General features: G+C 47.4%; 1 protein-coding gene across 4 annotated transcripts in view; it reads right to left on the reverse strand.

Moving 5' to 3' along the window:
* Positions 1–749: 749 nt before the first annotated feature.
* Positions 750–23,384, reverse strand: part of EPRS1 (glutamyl-prolyl-tRNA synthetase 1) — a 961,840-nt gene continuing 939,205 nt past the window's right edge. For all 4 annotated transcript variants that reach the window (XM_078649796.1, XM_078649798.1, XM_078649799.1 and 1 more), the window contains 2 exons: positions 4,015–4,079; positions 750–1,099 (listed from right to left, as the gene is read on the reverse strand). In XM_078649796.1, coding sequence (XP_078505922.1) covers positions 949–1,099; positions 4,015–4,079 — 216 coding nt within the window. In that variant the 3' untranslated portion in view covers positions 750–948. The remainder of the gene's footprint in view (positions 1,100–4,014; positions 4,080–23,384) is intronic.

Here is a 23,384-nt window from a genome sequence, read left to right on the forward strand (position 1 = left end):
ACGTTTTCACTGATACCAATGTCCCACGCAGATAGTCTAATCATTTCAAATCACCTCCAAGCGATCCAACAGGACTGTAGATAATCACAAACATTCTAATCCATTGATCAAACTTGCAACAAACTAGTCTAGTAAAAGTCTTTAGACATATATGTGTCTTGCACAGCCACATTATACTACAGGACCGTTCAGAACCAGAGTGTGATGGAAAAACTAGAAATGCATGGACCGCACACCACAAACAGACCGCGTTATGAGGCAATGTGAATTCCAGAATATGAGGTATATAAAAGGGCCAGAGCATGAAATGCAGTACTGTTTTCCAAAATTGCAGTGAATTAATGGGCACCTGTGACAGCAGGAATTCTGCTGAGGATATTAGGCATTTGAAAGCATGCACAAAAGCACCTGTGTGCACTGGTCCAGAATGAGTGAACTAGGTCCTGATCAACATGAGGTGGAACAGGAGTGTGTGTAGAGGCAACCAATGTGAAAAGGATGAATCTGAGAGACTTACGGATGCACTGCAAGTTTCTTCCAGCTTTTTAAACAACGAAGCAGCAAGGTGTGAGGTTAATCACACCATATCCGTGGAGTAGCCAGAATACGTCTGAAGGTTTTTGCTAAGATTATGATCCAGGAAAAAATCTGATCCTCACAAGTTTTGCATCAATAGCAGCTGAATTACTATTTTGTCAAACAAAAAGCAATAAAGAGATAAGAAAATAAATGCTGAAAAATAAACGATGTAAATCCACAATATAGATTTTATTGTCTGGGTGATTACAGAAAATGTTTTGCAAGTTAAGGGTACCTCCAAACGTCCAATCTATTTCTTCAAGGAGTTTATCTTGTAAAGGGTGTTGTCCACTAAACTGCTAACATTTGTCATGGTTTCTGTATTATTTAAAAAAAATAGCCTACAGATTCAGAGTTCAGGTAAGGGCATTAGTAGCTGCGGCCAAACAGGGTGTAGAACTTCGCAGGGTTCTTGTTGCAGAGACACTTGGCCTCAGGTTGCAGCTCACGAAGGGGTTTGAATGGAATGCAGAGACTTTTTGCCCCCATTGATGGAGCTCCAGGTTCAAGGTCTTGGTCTCTGAAGAAAAAAAAAGAAAAGTCAGCGCAAAGTCAACATGCTGTATTCTTTTTGACAAAAAATTGATAGTATTTTATTAATAATTTTACGTGGAGCTGTGATATTGTATTTATCTGCTTTACAAAAACTGGAGCCGATTTGTGTTATTTAGATCTCAAGATGTGATGGGAAAAGACTCATAAGACCTCACAATGTTTCTTGTGTCAACATGGGCAAATTTTCCTGATGATTTAGATCTTGGCAGACCGGTTACTCCGTCACAATGGTGACAGATATCCTGTCTGCCGAAATATAAATCCCATTAAAACCTATGTGATTCATATGTCGGTGGAGGGGAGTAACCCGTTGGCCAAGCTCTAAAACAGGCCCAAAGTTGGGCGTTTAATTTGTTTGCATGTAGCTGTACACCTACATCTACTTCCTACTGGGGAAAGGAGTTGTAATGTCCCTTAATGCTATGCAGTTACTGATTAAAAGAAACAAATTAGAGAGGGACTAGGAGCTGACTGTTAGGTCCAGCACACATGCTCCTAAGACTTTGTAGTAACCAAAAAGGTGTGCTGTTCCTAAAGCTAAAGAAAGGGGGAGGGAGTAGCTGTTGGTCAGAAAGGGGAGTGCTTACCAACCGGATCGAGGGATCCGACTGTTCAAAAGCAATAGTCTTCACACACTCCAAGGGGTGCCATGCTTGATCATCGGGCAGCTCCTTGTTGGGCCAGTGCTGCAATGCATAGCGGGCCCCTCGAGGGGGCTCTTTGCCGGAGATCTTTAAAGTTGGTTGCTCTGATGATGAGCGTCTGTGAAAGCAGGGTTTGCCACCTCAATAAGGTGACCAAGGATGTCAAGATAGACTCAACACATACAGGGGTACAGAGGGGTCACACTACTTTCCCATGCTTCCTTCACCCAGTTTCCTTCGCCCGTTATATTTGCAGATCGGGGCATCATAGTAATTATTTGTGCAGTCTATTTTCAGCTGCGACTTCTCAGTTGAAGATGGCAGCCCCAATACCTTGATCTTTCGATCCCTTATCCCCCAACATGGCACCCTAATTTTCTGCTCGCTGTAGCAGCGATGGCACTCTGACTATTCACGGTGCACCTGATACCATTTAGGTACCATTTTATATATCCCCTCGCCCACTACCTCGTTACCTACGGGTTGGCAGAGGTGAGTAGGTCTAAGGGATTTCTCTGTGTTGGACCACGAGTACCTTTCTTTTTGGGTGATGAAGTGTACTCTTTAACCCTTCTATTGTGGCACTATCTATTTGGCAATTTCTTTTAGCAGTTATTTTTCTGTGGTCCTTAGCCCAAACCTAAGGGGCTCAAACCTCCCCCTAATAGGTTAAACCACCCCGTCCCATTTCTCTTTCCTCCCCTCTCCCCTATATCTTGCATTTGGGAAAGCAGGTGAGTGAGGTATCACACCTCTGACGTGGATTGATGTTTATCTTATATGTTTACACTTGTGCCCACTTACTTGTCTAATTTTAAATGAGCATTTACCAGCACTGGCAAAGATGCCTACAGCATGCTTGTAAGCATGCATATATGTACAACAATGAGGTATCATTCCAGGTCCTCAGTGGTGATACCGGTCTTCTTTTTACAGGTCGTATTTCCAGTGTCCTGTCCCACATTAGGTATAGTAGACACATCACTCACATTATTTCCTCTGGTGATTGGGTACACAACACTAACATTGAAGTCCAATCAAGTGTAGGGTAGGTGTCACTTTCTCTGGTCCTGACAAACTGCCTAAGATCCTGTTGGCCACATGAGGCAAGAAATATGTTGACCCCCAACTCACATTTTATGCGCTGTCAAGGATCATTAGCCCTAGAACAGCCACTTTTCTTTTACTCATGCCAAGGGGACCAACATATTAAATTTGATTAGGTACCTCTTAGACATTTTTAACACACACTTCACCACCCTATACTCTCAGCACCATCACATACACTCATCATGGCAACCAACTTTAAAGATCTTCGAGAAAGAGGCCTCTTGATAGGTCTGTTGGGCATTGCAGAGCCGGCCCAACGAGGAGCTGCCCGGTGATGAGGGCCATTGCTTCTGATCAATTGGATCCCTCAATCCGGTTGGTCAGTTCTCCCCGTTCCGACAAAGAGCAACCACCTCCATTTCCCTTTCTTTCGCTATAGGAACAGTACACCTTTTTAGCTGTTACTTATAAAAAGGTCATGAGCGGGGCTAGCAATACCTAGATGTTGCTTGTCCATACACGGAGACTAAGACTTTGTTGAGGAGAGTAAAGGATGCTGGATTAGACAGGCTGAGAACAGTGGTGAATTGTTTTCCAAAGTGTGCCTTACAATAAAAGGCAATGCTATATCTAGGGAGTTTACAGCGTTGTGGAGGATTCTTCTTCACACCTTCAAGAAGATTTTTACTTCATGTTTCATTCATTTTTTAACTGTTCCTGTGAAGTTTGCAAAGTTGTAAGCAAAATCAGGTAGCATGGGAAAACACTCTAAAATTAGGCTTGTGTGAAAAATCTAACATTAGTACGATGGTGAGCGTATTCTCACGCAAAAACATTTTCTGTGCTAAAACTATTTCCTGCATGTTAAGTTGGAACCAAATTCAATGGCAATATAGAGCGAACCAATGTAGACCTTACTTCTTGATTTAAGGTCTATGTCAGAAGAGTGGGTCTCATTAGGATTAAGAAAGTGCTATAAATGAAAATAAAAAAAACAATGATTCTAGAGCATGGGCGGTTAAAAAAAATAACAGAAAAATTCAAGGATAAAGATAATAGTGGTCATGACGTGGTCCTTGAAGTAAGAGCACATGTGAACTAACATGTTAACGGGGTGGCAGACTGGCAAACCAATAACAGGTTGCATAGCAGTAGAGGCATACCACACATTTAAAGACATTTTTACCTGGCAGTAGTTTTCTTAATCCAATCTTCACACTCTATCTCACCGCAAAATGGAATTTGAACAATCTGTGGTAAATAGATAAAAAAGGAAAGAATGGGTGTTAATGAAAGCATTTGGCAGTATATACAACTATCAAAACATTGTACAAATATAAATACTTTAAATACAAATGCACTCCTGTAACTCCCACATGTATGACTTATGTAGAGTAAATATTCTAAAACATCCCAAAAAGTAAAGTTCAACATCTGGCAACCGATCCCATTGGAAATGTTATTTACATGATCACATCAACATGGGTTGTTGCTCTTAATCCGGTAGGATAGTGATAAAATATGTTTGTTTCAACCTGGGTGACTGGGCCCGCACCCAATGTAACCCCATTTAATGGCCTTCCAGAGCCTCATCTCCAACACTTCATTCTGGGCAAAAGTATTAAACATCTGTTGTAGTTTGTGAAATGTGCAGAAAATATTAAAAGTGTTGCTTAGAGAAAATACGGATGCCTCTTGGTTGTAAATTTAAGTAGAACGGCTGTACTTCCATTTCCCCCAAATACTAACAATAATCAATGGTACACAACCGTAAATTACGGTAATCATTTGTTTTTTGTCAGGTTTCAAATGCTTTGTCTAGAACAAGTTGGTAGCGTGGTCTTTTTTAATAATGTACTGATGTAGGCCATTAGCAGTCAGGCACACCCTAATTAGCGTCAAGAAGATCAGTTCTTTGACTTGGAAAGAAAAACATGTTAGTAACAATGTTTTATACATATCTTTGCTGCCTTTTAAATGTTTATCTGAAAATACCCTGGCTCCAACAACACTGGAAGGAAAGGCATACTAGGCACACCTGGCATCACCCACACACTGAGCGCGCAGTGGTTGCCTAGCTCGCCCGCAAGCCACAGGGACTCAAGCCTATGCGCCCTTCCACTAATGTGCTGGACCGAGGTGCCCCTGTCCCTCCACGCCTTATTGAGGCAGAGCCGGAGCACAGCCGCAGTGCACATGCACTTTATGGATGGAAAACGAGGCATCTGCTTCCGTCCCCTAGGACTCCTGCAGCAACACATTCACTTACAAGATGGCGCACAAGTGTATTCTTCGTGGGTGGTTAACTCTAGTCTCTGGGTCCTCTCCGCATAACTTTCCCTCCAAAAGACTCTGCTTTGGCAGACATTGGAGTAGGTTTTAATAACATTATCCCACTGAAGACACCTGTTAGGGAAAATGGGAGCAGGGCAGGGAAAAGAATGACTTAAACCTAGGACAACAAAATGTCCCTTCTGTACCGTAATAATGACCATAAGTAGTATACACTATATTTATGAAATGGACTCTGCAACAGGGAAATTGTAAAGTTTTTAAAGAGAAGTTTAAAAAAAAAGTTTCTGTATAGGACTCTTTTTAATAGACTTTAAAAATAAAATTGTTATTAACTAATGTGTATTCTATGAAATAAATGTATTTCGATATATTATAATTGTCAGATTCTCATCATTTGGTTGTGTGGACCTGGTACAGTGTATACTACTTATGGTCATTATTACGGTACAGAAAAGAAATGTTGTTTCCCTAAGTTGTAATTACCCAGTCCCTTTTGGCCTAACTGGGGTAACTCTCTATTTTGAGCAAATAATGACATAAATACATTCCCCTTAAAGTGCTAATAGCCAGGCGTAAACTTTAAGCTGCAGAGACAAAGTCTGAAGATGGCTGTAGTTTAGCCAGAACACAAGGATCCATCACAGGGTGATCGAGAAGAGGGCATTTCTTGGCAGAAGCACAATTGAACAATGCACAGCTTTTAAAGTCAGACCACGCTATCCTACAGGACAGTACTCTGTGACCTACTTCTTCTAAAATCGCTCAGACAAGATTCCTCCTGATGTAACAAAACAATAAGTGAACTCCAGGAAACCTAATCATATCTCTTCTAAGCTAATGGGTAACCAGACAGTCTTCCACATTTATCTAAAGAAAATCTGCATTGCAATTTTCAAAGATAAGAATCTTGAGAACTTTGGATCTTATAATGGGTCCCTGAATCTTCAACGGCCATTTTCACTGTGGGTTTTAAAGGATCCGAAAAAGGTACATCACTTTACCGACTTTACTGCTTCTTTGCTATTGCAGCTATTCCAGTCACTCCCTATTTTATACACAAAGTCGGTCACTGGACATTAGCCATTCTTTTCCACTCACATTTTATAAAACAAATCCATAACCTCCTCAAAAAACTACTGACGTATAACATTTTTAAAAGACCAATGGCTTCACTGCAATATCTACAATTGGATTCCAGGTCTCCAGAGGAGATATTATACACTTTGGTGTATGCGGCAATGTCAATGTTGGTAGCCATTCATTATATAGTAGAAAAAAAATGATGGCAGTGGAATGACTTGGTGTCCCTAGGGTTTTCAACTGCAACCCCCTTACATCCACTTATGAGTGCTGGGTCTGTCTTTTATCTGTTTCTGAGGGGTACTGATGTGATTCATTGGTTAAAAACGTAGTGTGGAAATGATATTTATACACTTATTGTGATTTCAATCAAATCAAAATTATGTGTGGTGTGATTTACGACTAAATCACCCAGGTCAAAGGTAAAGTACTATCTGTTCCTGCGATATCACAAGGAGATTTTAAAGAGCATGCCATGTCACTTGTTATTTCCACATTTCATTATTTTAAGACCATTTAGACTTAGAACGTATAAGATTTGCCAGTAGGATATGCCCTTGAGGATTTCACTGGTACCGGATTGCTTTATTCATCGTCACATCAGTCAATACCTCTCTGCTATGTGCCCTGATCATTGACGAACAAGTGACCTGTGTTCAGTAATGTTCTTTCTAGTGGACACTAACCAGTGGTTTCTCACAGTTGAACACTAAGCAGGCACCAGTCTGGACCTGGGGCAAGCCTTACTTCAGCAGTGCTGCTGCGTGCCACTAGGTGGCACTGTGCAGCTCTGCGCCACCCTTAAAGTGACACAGCAGAGCTGCTTGTAAGTAACCCTGGGCGAAGCACTACGCTACGCTCGCGGAGTTTGCGAAGTTTTCGCAACTTCGCACTACGCGAGCTGCACGTAGCACAGTGCGAACATGCATAGTGTAGCGTAGCGTAGTGCAGCGGTCATTTTTTGCTTGTTCGCGGTCCTGAACGTCATGTTCGCGACCGCGAGCAAGCAAAATGACATCCCGGCGAGATTCTCAACGCGAGGAGGTCAGGTTTCTCATTTTTGAAAGGTTGCGCATGCTCGGGACCGCTCTCAATGAGAAACTACCTGTTCGCGTTGAGAAAGCTGCCGCTCGAGTAATAATCTACTCGAGCAGCAGAAAACTACAGCTCGCACTGTGCAAGATGCCGTTTTCAATGCTTGCACAGTGCCGGATGCTTGTCCGCACTGTGCCATCATTGAAAACGCATCTTGCACAGTGCGAACATGCTACTACGCAGCTCGCGTAGTGCTACGTGAAGTTCGCGTAGTGCGAAGTGCACTTTGCGTAGCTTCGCGTAGCGCTACTTCGCCCACCCTTACTTGTAAGCACTAAACCCTGCGTATTAAAATAGGGTTCTTGTTTGTTTTGCATCCTCAGACAAAGAAAGTGAACCACCACTGTTCTGAATGCTAAATTGGGACCTTGTTAGACGTTAAAAAGAGGCCCTCCACACAATGGGGAGGTGGGAGGGCAGTGAGTATTCTTCAGCTAAAGAGTGTCCACCAGAAAAGAATTACTAAAGATAAGTGACATGTTTTTTTTTAATGGATACTTCTAACCACATTTCTAACAAACAAATCCGTGGGTCAAAAAGTAATTCAACAAGCATGTAAAGTTACGTGCAAAATCACACAGGAGAGCTTGTGGGATGATCCCTTTCAGTAGTAAATTCCTCACCCACCATAGATGGCATGCTTCATTATTTGTGTTTCTCCTCTCGGTGAAAATTCCTAGTCCCACCAAGGGCTACAACTCCCTCACTAAGAGGAAGGAGCTCAGGGATGTTTTTGTATTCCAACTCTGCCGATGATGTACTAAATCCAATAGATGAATGACAAAGGTCGGTCGGGTGAGGGAGCAGCGCAACTAAGAATAAATTGTGAAGGGGTGATCTTAAAACTAATTAGCGAGAACAAAAGGGAAACCTTTAATAACTTGTTCTCGTCAGGATTAAACAAGCATTTACAATGCAATGGTCTCGGCTTTATTAAAGTTAGAGCTATTGGCATTGCAAATGGCATTTTTTTTTTAAAAACAAATAAATGGTATTGTCATTTACAATGGCAATAGTTGATCATTAGAGAGTATTAGCGGACACAGAGCCACACACACACACACAGAGCCACACACACAGAGCCACACACACAGAGCCACACACACAGAGCCACACACACACACAGAGCCACACACACACACACAGAGCCACACACACACACACAGAGCCACACACACAGACAGAGCCACACACTCAGACAGAGCCACACACTCAGACAGAGCCACACACACAGACAGAGCCACACACAGACAGAGCCACACACAGACAGAGCCACACACAGACAGAGCCACACACAGACAGAGACACACACACACACACAGACAGAGCCACACACACAGAGCCACACACACACACAGAGCCACACACACACACACACAGAGCCACACACACACACACACAGAGCCACACACACACACACAGAGCCACACACACACAGAGCCACACACACACACAGAGCCACACACACACACAGAGCCACACACACACACAGAGCCACACACACACAGAGCCACACACACACAGAGCCACACACACACAGAGCCACACACACACAGAGCCACACACACACACAGAGCTCTCTGCCCAGTAACGCCCTAGGGAACAGAGGCACGAAAAACCGGATCACAAGCGTTGTAATGGCATGCGATGCAACAATGCATCGTTGTAACAACTTGCATTGTAAACGCATGCATTGTAAACGATGCATTGTAAAGGTTGCTTCCCGCTGCTTCCATGGTTTTTGTACTGCATGCACATTAATTTGATTAACATTTTTGTATTTTTCCATGCTGCTATGTCCTTTCCATTAAAGGACCAAGAAACGGATGGTGCAATGTTTTAGTTAGTCTAAGGCAGGGGTACTCATAGTACGGCCCGCGGGCTTGGGGCGGCCCGGCAAGCCTTCCCTGGCGGCCCGCGGACCCCCGAGACATCATACCTGCGTTTTACGTTTTTTTTTTTTTTTTAAAGTGTCTGCAGCAGCGCGAGAGACTCTGCTGCTCTGTGGGGGCTGCCAGCCGGGCGATCCTAGCTATGGCCAGAGTAAAGCTGCAGGGGCCTCAGAAGAGGTGAAATACAAAGGCCACCTTAACATGCAAATGGTCTTTTAAAGACCTGTTGAACTTTACGGCTTTCGGTGTTCACAAAGGGCATTTACGAGTAGTAAATGCCCTTTCTGAATACCGAAGTCGTAAAGTTACACTTTCGTCTCACTTTACTTTGGTGAATCGGGCACGTAGAGTTTGGTGTGCTGCCTTCTGCTTCTGTGTACTGTGCTTCGTTTCAGTGTTGAAAAGTTAGCTGTACCATATCTGGTAAATACGTCACACCAACATGCCATGTGTGGTATATACCCCACTCTATTCCATACAACTTAAAAATCAGCGCCTAAAAGTACATTCAGTCATCACACCTTTTGTCACATTCAGTTCTTTATCTCATACATCTAACGTATACAAAATGCAACCCCCTGTGCTATTTTTTACTGCAAGACGCATTGCTTCACTTTCAAGCAAAACAAAGGAGTTTCTATGGATGCTAAAGAGTTGTTGATCTAATGGTTGGCGTCCCTTGCAACCACATTCAGACCATGGGCTCTTGATGAGCTGCAGTGCGCTCAGCAGCAATCCTGCTAGTGCTGCTGGACCGCTGGTGCTCAAATAAAAATGTATTGCTTTCAGCAGTTTTTCTAAAGCCAATAAGTGTGGCCTGTAATTGGAAATGCAAGCCAGTTCTATTCGCTATACCATTGTAGATTGTTTGAGGGTTGTTTATTGACAACTCATCTGTGATGTGTGTGGTTGGCACTGCACCTGCGGTGTGTGTGGCTTGTGAATCACCCGTGGTTTGTGCTTTGTTGGGTTTGCCAGGTCGTTCCATGTAGACAGGCCACGTTTCCCTCCCTGTAATATGTGGTGCTGCATGGATTTTTCACTTCTGGAATCTGACTCTACTGGGCTCTAAGAGTTCCTGTAGCAGCGCGTTTATCAACAGAGTTTGCAGAAGGCGCACTTTGTGTCTCCCGTGCCCTCGGGACAGTCACTGGGCTGGTGAATACTCTATTAATATTGCACATATGTCAGGCGGGTCACATGACGTATCTGATGACAAACAGCACAGCAGCCCGGCGCTCTTTTCACAGAGTTCACAAACCGAAGTGCACTGTCAGTTTAAAATAAACTTTAAAAACAAGAGCCCACTCCCTGGTGAATTGGTGCAGTTTTATGTTTTTAATGATGAGTCGCTTCACGTCTTTGTTAAGCATGGATGCCAGGGCTAGAATCACGCAGTGTATTCCAAATCTGGTTATTCACTGTTATGACGTAGGAACAGTGATAAACAAAGTGACCTGATTGCTCCAGAGAGCAGAGCGTAGGGCGAGGAGGAAGAGAGGGCACAGAGGAGGGTACGGGAGGGTGGAAGAGGCCAGATTTGTTTTTTACATTTTGATCAGGGCGGAGAGGCCATTTTATTTATGGCTCACCCTATTATTCCTCTGTCCCGGAGGATCAGTTAAAAACAAGGGCCGGTGACTTTGAGGGGCCTTACATTACATAAAAAAAGAACAAATAAATCACAGAAAGGGCATGGCGAAAAGACTACGAGGAAAATAAACAAGCATTTACAATGCAATGGTCTCTGCATTATTAAAGGTAGAGCTATTGGCATTGCTCATGACTTTTTTTTTAATCTTAAATAAATTTCATTGTCATTTACAATGCTAATCGGTCAATCGCTCGCAAATGCATGACCTATTGCATTTACACCGACACAGAGCCCCACATACAAAGCCACCCACACACACAGAGCCATCCACAGAGCCCCACACACACCCACAGAGCCTCCCACACACACACCCACAGAGCCCCCCACACACACCCACAGAGCCCCCACACACACACCCACAGAGCCCCCCACACACACACCCACAGAGCCCCCCACACACACACCCACAGAGCCCCCCCCACACACACACCCACAGAGCCCCACACACACACACCCAGAGCCCCACACACACACACACACCCAGAGCCCCACACACACACACCCAGAGCCCCACACACACACACCCAGAGCCCCCCACACACACACTCCCAGAGCCCCCCACACACACACTCACAGAGCCCCCCACACACACACTCACAGAGCCCCCCACACACACACTCACAGAGCCCCCCACACACACACTCACAGAGCCCCCCACACACCCACCCACAGAGCCCCACACACACACACACAGAGCCCCACACACACACCCACAGAGCCCCCCCACACACCCACAGAGCCCCCCCACACACCCACAGAGGCCCCCACACACACAGAGCCACACACACACACAGAGCCACATATACACACAGGAGAGCAAGCACAGCGAGGGGGCAGGGAAGCAAGCACAGCCAGGGAAGCAAGCACAGCCAGGGGGCAGGGGAGCAAGAACAGCCAGGGGGCAGGGGAGCAAGCACAGCCAGGGGGCAGGGGAGCAAGCACAGCCAGGGGGCAGGGGAGCAAGCACAGCCAGGGGGCAGGGGAGCAAGCACAGCCAGGGGGCAGGGGAGCAAGCACAGCCAGGGGAGCAAGCACAGCCAGGGGAGCAAGCACAGCCAGGGGAGCAAGCACAGCCAGGGGGCAGGGGAGCAAGCACAGCCAGGTGAGCAAGCACAGCTAGGGGGCAGGGAATCGGAGGTCGGAGGGGGAGAGAAGGGAAAATGTATGTGAATATATCTGTGAATTACCTAAAACTTCTAACTCAAAGTTCTTCTATTCGTCCTCCACTCTCTCTGCACCCCAACACTACTGCACCCCGCTTTACTCATTTTACAGGATATGGGGAGACTCCTACATAACACCGCACATATTCAACGCTGCCGAGCCCAGGCCCGGCAAGAAGCTGAGCTCCGCCTAACTGTAAAAACACGTCAGGCTGGCGGGAAAGACCTAATCAGAACCCCATGTGGAGGCGAGGCCTGGCCACATCCGCAGTCATTTCATTCTGACAACGGCACATGTGGTACAAACAGAACATTCATTTTTATGTTAATCTTGAAAGAAGTGAAGGATTGCATTGCCCTGGACACGCACACACACACCCACAGGCACACACACTCACGCACAAATGCTTTTACATACACAGGCTAACACACACACAGAGACAAACACACATACACAGTTGCGCACACACGCCCAGGCACGCGCGCACACACACAGAGATGCACACACACAGAGATGCGCACACGCGCCCAGGCCCGCACCCACACAGATGCACAAACATACACACAGGCGCACATACACAGATGCGCACACACAGGCACGCGCACACACACAGACATGCATTCACATACAAAGGCAACCACACACAGGCATGTACACATACACAGATGCACAAACACGCCCAGGCACGCTCACACAGACACACACACGCGCGCGCACACACACACATTCATGTTTTCATCTGCGAGGCTGGGAGAAAGAGTTAATTCCAAACTCCCTGAGTGTTCACATCTATGGATCTTATGGCCATCATTTACATGCATAATATCGCCCCATCGACCCAGCACATTCATGAACGTCCCGCCACACTGGGTCCATTAATATCCCCAACAGACCAACATGGCCAGTTACGGAGGTAAATATGACATAGTATTCCTCTTTAAAAACATGTCTTTAGAACTCCATTAATTGCCAAAAGCACCTCTAGCTCACAGTTTTTTGCAATAAGATCGATTCAATGCTCTGAGAATTGCCTCATTCATACATTTGCCTCTTACATCTCAATCAAGCATGCCCCACGAACACCATTGCCTAACAGATCGCTAGTTCAGTCGGACAGAAAAGCCTTTCCGCAGACAAAACGGCTTACCTCAAGACCTTCCCCATGGCTTGTAGGACCATTTTGCAACTTAACCCAGTCTTGGAGCTGGGAGAGAGTCCGGGACGGTCCCCGCTGAAGCTGCTATGATCGCCTACCATGATAGGGAGAAGGCTAGCAGGAAGGGGGCTCGTGGGAGGGGAGGGCTGGGGACAGGGGGAGGCAAACCCGACGGGTACAAGAAAGAAGTCTACAATTGCCGAAAGAAGTGGCTGTAATATGAACAAGGCCGGGGCTGGATATTCAGACTAAAAAGCCCAGTTTATGGAAACAGACCCACGGCTGTGAATCTCAAGAAAAGTACAGGTGACCCCGTTTTCTGATCTGCGTAAATATAATTAAAGTACTTTTTGTGGCATTAATAAAGACTTATTTGTATAACATTTCCACTGCGCTGCACAAAGGTCACCTTTATGCGGAGTGAGGGCTTTTTTTCCGAAATGGAGTTCAATTTATACACTTTGTTTATTTTTTAGCTCTGGCCTGCGTGTGGATGGATGGAGTCTCTGGAAAAAGGAGTACCCTTTGAGCCCCCCTGTAAAAAAAAATTTGATACATTTCTTTTCAAAATAAAGAACTATTGAGGCCTCTGTGCTTGCGGTTAACGCGTTCGGTTCCAATTCAGTCAGGAAGGCATAAGCAGGGGAAAGTCTAGTTTCAGCGTGAACAAGTTTTAAAAGGTATACGTGGGTATCAAGCAGCCTACAGTGTGTAGTGTACACCGAACTCAGATGGATTAAGCTGTATTTCTTTTTGTGAACATAGCTATACTATCCCTCGCAGTAGTTGTTGGGTGGCGTCTTGGTCAGTAAAGCCGTTTTGGGGGATGTTCTTCGGAGGCGGAGGTGATGTTTTTTCCCCCAAATTAGTATGGAAACCTCGCCTTGGATTTGGACACTGGCGAGAGAGAGTCTGCTGTGTGCAGATTATTTTAGAGAATGAAAGCATGCTCTTAATAGGAGGCATTACTAGTGACTGATTTACTGACTGGGCGAGAGAGACCCGAGTTACAAGGTTTTCCCGACATCTCCTGGCGGGGCGGGGGGGGGTACATAGTTCGGTGTGCCCGCTCTGCGCATCCATGTCTCTGGGCGCTATCTTCGCATCAGGTGCTGCCTCCTCGATGCCAGGGTTGCATGCCTGTCCCCTCGCTCTGCTAGAGAGGACTCACCCACCCTACCCTGCCTTCCCTCTCAAATCGCCTGCTCGCTGCTTCGGTGAGCACCGCATTGGGTGCTTTTCCGATTCTATGCGCTGTGTGCCACCCCTGCTGAGTGCCCTGGAGTGGGTACTGGTTTACTGCCCGTAACCCCTGATATCCCTGCACACAGTAAATTGCCCACCCTAACCTCCCCCACAACTGTTTTCGGCTGTGTTAGAGCGCAGCCTTCTAGGCGCTATTCCTAGACAGCGGAGCTCCGAGGATCTCTCCACTGACAACGCCGCGCCCCGCCTGCTCCCACCCCTGCTCGGGGCTGTGGGTGAGCGGGGCTCGCTCTGAGACCACGGGTAGGCACGGACTCCGGGCACACGTGCCGTGGACAGGCTGCTGTCTCAGCAGTCGCCCACTCCTGCTCCGTGAGATCGGATGGCAGAGGCCCATGTTCGCCACTTAGGAGGTTAATCCAGGCGCACTCAGCTCGCCATCACTTGTACACAGGGAAGCAGGTCCACTGCCGGCTGCAGCCCCAGGAGACCAGAACCCTGCCTCGGCACTACCGCCCCAGTCACTTGCCCCGAGCCATTCCGGGCTGCTGGTCTCACGCGGGTTTAGAAAATGATGCCAGCTTCCAGTTACCGCCGGACAGGCATGTACTTAGTAGTGAGAATTTCAGGTTCCCAGATACACAGCAGATTCCGAATGCACGCTCGGTCTACATTTATTACAAGCTCAAAAGCTAAAAGTCCGTTAATGTTTGGTAAAGACATCTACGGCCCGCAAGACTGCTCACTCGCAGACCCCTGGTTTACTTCCCCAAACACACACTTTCATGCCATGGCACCCTGCCGTATAAATAATGCTGCAGAGGCCCCCCCCCCCCCCCCTGCACAGAAAACATTGAGAGGGGACGGAAGGAGGGGGCAAGGGGGGGACGGACACAAGGACACAAGCAGAACGAGTAACAGCGAGGAACGGCTCACCTTCACTGCGAAGGAAACAAAATGGCGGCCTCAAGCTTACGATATTTTTCGGATTCGGGGGCGTGGTTTTGCTGTTTTGAGTGACAGACAACGTCACCGTCTAAAGAACGCAAAAAATCACGCCCCCGAATCCGAAAAAGACTGAGCTTCTTTGGAGGGACGGCTCTCTTCTCCAATGGCTGGCCTCCGTTTAGGAAGCCAGCCAATGGTGGAGAGACAGGGCAGGGAGGCGGGTTCTGAAGCCCTACTAACTAACATTAAATCTCTGGACCGGAAGCTGCTTCACAGCTTATAGGTCCCGAGACCTAAAAAGTATTATATCGAGAGAAGGTAAGGATATATCATATGGAAATTCAGCAAGCCCAGAACTTCTTCAATGAGACAAAGCTCATCAAAAATGCTGTGAATTCTCCAAGAGAGATGTTCAGAATTACAGACTCAGGGGAGGGCGTCCGGAAGGGGTGGAAGTTCACTGATCTCCCTGGCTCGTGGGTTGCGGGCCCCTTCACCTGGCCTGCCGCTCACAGCTGCTCGTCGGTGGGCGAGGGGGGTTGGGGGGGGATGCAGAGTCCTCGTCCTCTGAACCAGTAAGGGGGCTCTTCACACCCCACAGGGAGGGGACGTCTCTGGAGCATGAGTCGTTTCTCCCCTCCACCCCTGGGGTGAGGGCCCGCCTCTGTCACCATCAGGACAATGTCCCCTTATCCTCCCCTTGGAGAGGGGCTGATTGCAAACCCCCACACCCAGGCCATTGTTGGCAGAATGTCTGACTCCGCCTCACATTCAGGCGCCTCAACACAACAACAGCGCTGCTCTGCTCTTTATTTTATTTGTTTAGTCGCGGTTTTCTATAGCGCGGACTTGGCTCAGGGGCTTTGGAGCGCTTTACAACAGAGCAAGATATTTGTCCAGGGTATCAAACAAGATACAACTGCAAATTACTAACTGGAAAATAAAGTGTAGCCTCTGACCTTGCCAAGAGAAAGACATTGGAAAGTTTGCGTTAAATATACGATAGTTTTAAAATAAAAAAAGGCGTTGTGCTCTGTAATGTGTATCACTTTACAATACTATCTTCCGCGTGGCAGTGGAAAATAGTTATTGACACACATCTCTTCCAATGGCTAGCCTCTATTTACGAAGCTAGCCAATGGAAGAGAGAGGCGTGTTAAAACACCACTATTGAAGTCATGAAATTCGGCTCCGCCTACTGCTTACGCAGTGCAACGGTAGCCTCAACCTAAAAACAGTGCACCTGCAGCATTGATTTAAAACTGCATGTGTAAGACGAAGGGGTCTACATGTTTCAGCCAGGATGACCCAAATGGTGTCAAGGCTTTCGTCAGGACCTAGAGAGGGGTGCTGCTGTTAGGAACAAGTGAGATAGTGCAAACTAATACAAGTGACTTATTACAAGTATCAAATCAATAATCCTGTTATTTTCTGATCCAGGTATTTACTGGTTGTGCCCGTAGTGCACAGATAACTGGCCTCACCTCTACCTGGCGACAGCTCAGGGAAAGGGGCATCGCTCTCTCCGTCGGTACCCCAGGCGGTACACGAGCTGTAACTTCCGGGGGACCTCCTATATGGAGTAGGGACTAAGTCCTCTGGAGACTGCTTCTTTTCTAGTGCGTAGCAGATCTTTATACACCAAACTATCCATCGGGAGATGGTCTACTTATGCACTGACTTGCCCATCTTTGCCCCACAGAAAACACACAAGGAGTTGATCGTCGACCTGATGTTATTTGGTGCAATCAATATAAAAGCTTTGAGATCTCTTGGGGTCCAAAAGAAGTCCCTCTTCCTCCTTAGAGGGATGAGGTGTGACAAAGAATGCTGGAAGGGTGACAGTATGCCCAACATCAAAGGGAGTGAACACTTTCGGCTGAAAGAAAGCTAGGATCCTTAACACCAAATTATCTGGTAAGAATATTGTAGAAGGTGGGTTAACAGGAGACTGCAGCTTACTCATATGGCTAGCCAATGTTGTAGTGAGTAGAAAGGCAGTTTTCAGCATGAGAAAGCTGTAAACTGTGCAGAAGAAGAGAAGTGTGAATCAAACAAGTGAGTACAAAATTCAAGTACCTCTCTGGCATCACAAAGGGTGTTGGTGGAAATAAATGTTGCAAACCTTTCAAAAATCCCATCACAACAATTGATTTAAATAAAAGGTGCTGATCAGGACACCGCAATAAAACAGATGCCAAACAGCCTTCAATGGTGCCCAAAGCAAGTCCTTGCTGGGCCAGGGACAAAATAAACTGAAAAGTTTCTGACAATTTGGTGTGCAGTGGGTCAATTTAGCAGGTTTTGCACAAAACCACAAATCTGCCCCAACGACTGACGACCATTGAATTTGTAGCGGTATGCCTCACCACTACAATGTCATCAACGACCTCAGGAGAAGGGTGGAAAGGGGGTAAATGCCACCACTCAATCTCCAAGAATGAGGTACAAATTGTACAGGCCCAGGTGCAGGGCTCTGCTCTGTTGATGCAACAGAAGATTATCTCAAAACAGACACTTAATCAGAGAACAGATGCTCATGCCTGGAGTTCTTGGTACCGTATTGCCCTGACCCAATCCATGCCGCTAGGATGACTTGGACTCAGCCCTGCTTCAGAAGTCTCAGCAAGAGAGGCAGTGGCAAGGAGGCATACACAAGCTTCACTCAAGGTGGAAGGCGTCACCGAGAGAGAAAGCAGTCAGGGAAACTCAAAAGTCCAAAAGTGCTGACATTGCAAATTTTGGGAAGTGGTAAAAAGATCGAGCTAGAGTTCTCTCCATTGATGAAAGATGTACTGTGCCACCTCTAGATACAACTACCATTTGCTATCGCTAAGTGTGGGTAGCAGAGTTAGTTCACCCTGGTGTTTACAGGTCCCGTCAGGTGGTTCATCACCAGAAAAAGTCCTTGGCAGTCCAGCCATTTGAAAAGAGGCCGAGCTTCCTGACTCTGGGCCCTAGATCCCACCCCACTATGCTTGTTTAAGTACCACATGGTGGAAGTATCTCCTATGAGCACCCATACGAACCTTCCTCTGGTGTCCTTCAACATCAAACAAATCACACTCAACTGAAACTAGTTGATGTGGAGACCACAACCTCTGCCACGAAAGGGGTGAAAGGCCTACTGAGCTGGTGGCGGGTATGACTGACAACTAAAAATCCCGACCTAAGTCACAGAGAGGGTGGAATTGTTGGTGGAACTGTCTGGGGGGGACAGAAGGAAAAAGGAACAGTGCTGTGGCCCTACTCTCCTTAAACCGTCCCTGGTCTGAATTAGTTTTTTCAGCAAAGAGATGAGAGCCATCGAACAGCATGAACATCAGGGATGCTTGGACATCCCCTGAGAAGCCAGTAGACCTCATCAAGGGGTGGGCGACAAAGTGGCACACTGATGCCCACTGCTCAACCTAAACAGTCAGTCATGTTCAAACCAGAAAGTATAATGAATTGTGTAGCATCACAACTATCCTGAATAGCTTCAGTGACAGCAGAGGATCAGCCAATAAACGTGTACCACCGTGCCCAAGGGGCATGGGAGTATCAGCCTACCAAACAGCTGGCATTCACTGACCTCAGAGCGGGGCTTGTAGAGGAGAAAATGAATATGCTACTTACCAGTATGCATCTGTTCTTGGCATGTAGGGCTGCTAACATTCATATCTTAGCATTAGATCGCCGCCTAGTGTTGGGCTCGGATGATTGCACATTGTTGTCCTGGAAGAGTCTTCGAAGTATCCTGAGATAGGTGGCTCCTCCCCTGGACTACAGTGCGCATGGGCATCGGCTCCATCCCCAGATTGTTTTTCGCCATTGTGGCAGAAGATGGAGTGAAAAGTGTAAAGGATGTCCATGCTAATGAATAAATACAATAGTATATCTGCAGCTGCTACAGGCACCGGGGAGGAGGGCGGGCGATATGAATGTTAGCAGCCCTACATGCCAAGAACAGATGCATACTGGTAAGTAGCATATGCAGTTCGAGGCATGTGGGCTGCTAAATTCATATCTTAGCATAGAATACATAGCAGTCCCTCCATCAGCGGCGGTTGCCCGTGCCAGCTGCAGAAACTTGAAAAAGTGTTTTGAGAACAGCCTGTCCTACAGCAGCTTGCTGTTTGGAATGCACATCAACACAGTAGTGTTTTGTGAAGGTGTGTGGTGTGACCCACGTGGCTGCTCTGCAAATGTCCTCCAAAGGAATGTTCACCAGGAAAGCCATGGATGCCCCCAGTTTGCGTGTGGAGTGCGCCCTGGGGGGTATTGTTAAAGTGCGCTTCGCTTTCTGATAACATATCTGGATGCACTTAACAATCCACCTGGCTATCCCTGCCTTGGAGATTGGGTTGCCTTTGTGTTGTGGTGCGAAGGCAACAAAGAGTTGCTTTGTCTTACGAAAGTGTTGTGTCCTGTCTATGTAGTACATCAACGCTCTTCGTACATCTAAGGTATGGAGCATCCTTTCCGCCACCGTTTGCGGGTTTTGAAAGAATGCTGGTAAGTCAATGGTCTGATTTAGATGAAACTGTGACACCACCTTAGGAAGGAATTTAGGGTTAGTGCGTAGCACTACCCTATTTGGGTGAATTTGAATGAATGGCTCTTGTATTGTGAGCGCTTGCAGCTCACTGACACGCCTCAGAGACGTAATAGCTATAAGAAAGGCCACTTTCCACGTAAGGAATTGGAGCTCACACGAGTGCAGTGGCTCAAATGGTGGTCCCATCAGTCTGGTGAGAACGACGTTGAGGTTCCACACCGGAGCTGGTGGTGTCCTTGGGGGAATGACTCTCTTCAGACCTTCAAGGAAGGCTTTAATGGCGGGCACTCTGAAGACAGAGAGGTGCTGCCTGTTCTGAAGATAAGCCGCTATGGCTGATAGATGTATCCTAATGGAAGTGTACGCCAGATTGCACTTGTATAGATGTAACAGATAGCAGATGATGTTGGGGATAGATGCATCCAGTGGGTTGATGTCATTGGAAGTACAGTAGATGACAAAACGCTTCCACTTAGCAGCGTAGCATGCTCTAGTAGTTGGTTTCCTCGCCTCCTTGATGATACTCATGCATTCTGGAGGTAGGTTAAGGTATCCAAACTCTAGGACTTCAGGAGCCAGATCGCCAGGTTGAGCTGTCGTGGATCTGGATGCTGAATGTCTCCATGGTTCTGCGTCAAAAGACTGGGCGTGAGGCGCAGTCTTTGATGCGGCACCACTGAGAGTTCGAGGAACGTGGTGTACCAAGCCTGGCGTGCCCACGTTGGAGCAACCAGGATGAGAGTCATGGAGTGCTGCCTTAGCTTTCTTGCGACCAGCGGTATTAGAGGGGCTGGCGGAAAAGCGTACGCAAATTTGCCTGACCAGTTCATCCATATCGCATTCCCCTGCGACTGTGGGTGAGGGAACCTGGCGGCAAAGAGTCGGCATTTTGCGTTCTCCTTTGTGGCAAACAGGTCTATCTCCGGATGACCCCACTGCTGGAAGTACGGGTGGAGAACAGAAGGGTGTATCTCCCACTCGTGCATCTGATGGCTGTATCTGCTGAGCAGATCCGCCATCTGATTGTCCTTTCCTGGGAGGTGTTCTGCCATGAGGAAAATGTTCCTCTGAATGGCCCACTTCCACATGCTCTGAGCCAGATGAGACAGCTGTGGCGAGTGGGTGCCTCCCTGCTTTTGAATGTAGTACATCGCGGTCATGTTGTCCGTCCGGACTAGCACGACCTTGTTGCTCAGATGTACAATGAAGGACTTGAGCGCCATGAAGATTGCCATCAGTTCCAGATAGTTGATGTGCATCTTCTGTTGCTGCGTCGTCCATAGTCCCTGCACTGTGTAAGTGAGCACATGAGCTCCCCATCCCTGGAGAGATGCGTCCGTTGTCAGGACAATCTGCGGCACGGGCTCTTGGAACAGTCGGCCCTTGCAAAGGTTGTGTGGAGTCCACCAATGCAGAGAGTCGTATGCCCGACTGGTAACCAACACTAGGTCTGTCAATCGCCCACGAGCCTGTGTCCACTGATTCGCTAAGCACTCCTGGAGCGGGCGCATATGCAACCGTGCGTGAGGGACTATGAAGATGCAGGAGGCCATCATGCCTATCAACTGCATGAACACTCTCGCTGGCAGGGAGTGTCGTGGTCTGAATCGTTGGATCAGCGACTGAATGCTGTCGATTCTGACTTGGTTTGGCTGAGCCATGGCTGTCAGGGTGTTGATCGTAGCACCCAGGAACTGCCGGACATGTGCCGGCTGAAGATGCGATTTTGGGTAATTTAGGGAGAAACCCAGATCGTGAAGAAGGTGAATTGTAGTCGACATGTCTGCGGCGCACTGTTGCTCTGACTTGGCTTGTACGAGCCAGTCGTCTAGGTAGGGGTAGACATGGATATTCTGCCTCCTGAGGTGCGCCGCCACTGTCGCTAGACACTTGGTGAACACCCTCGGGGCTGTTGTGACTCCGAAGGGTAGGACTTTTAACTGGTAGTGCCTGCCTTGAATAGTGAACCTGAGGTATTTCCTGTGTGACGGGTGTAGTGGAATGTGGAAATAAGCATCCTTGAGATCTAAGGTTGCTAAGAAGTCTCCCTGGTTTAGCAAGGGAAGAATCTGCTGCAGTGTAAGCATGTGGAAATGTTCCGATAGTATGTACAGGTTGAGGGGACGTAGATCGAGAATGGGCCTGAGAGAACCGTCCTTCTTCGGAATAAGGAAGTACAGGGAATATACCCCTGTGCCTTCCTCCCCCACCGGCACGAGCTCGATTGCGCCTTTTTGCAGCATCGCCACCACTTCCTGCTGCAATAAGTGCAAGTGCTCTGCGGACATAGGCCTTTGCCTTGGTGGGATGTTGGGTGGAGTGGATTTCAACTCTAGGCAATAACCATACTGGACTAGTTGTCGCACCCACCTGTCTGTGGTGATGTTTCTCCAGACGGGCAGGAACTGCTGCAGTCTCCCCCCGACAGGTGTTAGGTGGTCGGGGGGCAGTGACAGAAAGTCACTGTTTGCTTGGAGTAGAGGTGCGGGAGCTGTTTCCTCTGCCGCGACCTCTGTTGCTGTTATTCCTGTAACCTCCCTTGTTCTGTTTAGTGAACGAGGATTGCGCCCCACCTTTGGAGAACTTGGATTGTTGACCCATTTGTCCTCTGGTGACTCCACGTGCACCTGAGCGACGAAAATTGCTGCCACGAAACTGTTGGGACTGTAGGGCCCCCATAGACTTAGCAGTTTCTGTGTCTTTCTTTATTTTCTCTAGGGTGGTGTCAACATCCGGACCAAACAGACTATCAGGATTGACTGGCTGATTAAGAATTGTTGTCTGAATATCCTGCTTAAACCCTGAGATGCGGAGCCACGCTTGTCTTCTCAGCATAACGCTAGTGTTGATAGCCCTAGCAGCTGTGTCCGCAGCGTCAAGTGCACACTTGATGGCTGCGTTTGATATTAGCTTTCCTTCCTCAATAAGCATTTTGGTGCCTTCTTGGAACTGTGGGGGCAGGTGTTGTATAACCTGTTCTAGGGTGTCGTAGTGCGCCCTATCATAACGCGCCAGGAGCGCCTGTGTATTGGCGATGCGCCAAAAGTTTGCTGCCTGTGCAGCTACTCTTTTGCCTCCTGCCTCTAGCACTTTGGACTCCTTATCCGGGGGAGGAGCTTCACCCGTTGTCTGGGAGTTGGCACGTTTCCTGGCATTGGCAACCACAAGGGAGTCCAGTGGCAATTGTCCCCGGATGTAGGCGGGGTCCGCAGGCGCAGGCCTGTACTTCTTTTCAATGCGAGGGTTGACCACTCTCGCCCTCGTAGGCTCCTTAAAAATGTCCCCAGCATGTTTGAGGACACCTTTCAGCATAGGAAGTGTTTTTACTGTCCTTTCAGATATTGCAAAGGTGTCGAAAAGGAAGTCTTCCTCAACCGGGTCGGCATGCATGTCCACATCATGATTGGCTGCCGCCCTTTCAATTAGTGCATGAAAGCCTGCTGAGTCCTCAGTCGGGGATGCACGTGCATTAAAGGTCTGCGGGTCTTGGCCCACACCTTGGGTGTTCTGGTCACCAGTGTCATCG

The sequence above is a fragment of the Lissotriton helveticus genome, chromosome 6 (assembly GCF_964261635.1).
Source record: "Lissotriton helveticus chromosome 6, aLisHel1.1, whole genome shotgun sequence".
NCBI classification, from domain to species: Eukaryota; Metazoa; Chordata; class Amphibia; order Caudata; family Salamandridae; genus Lissotriton; species Lissotriton helveticus.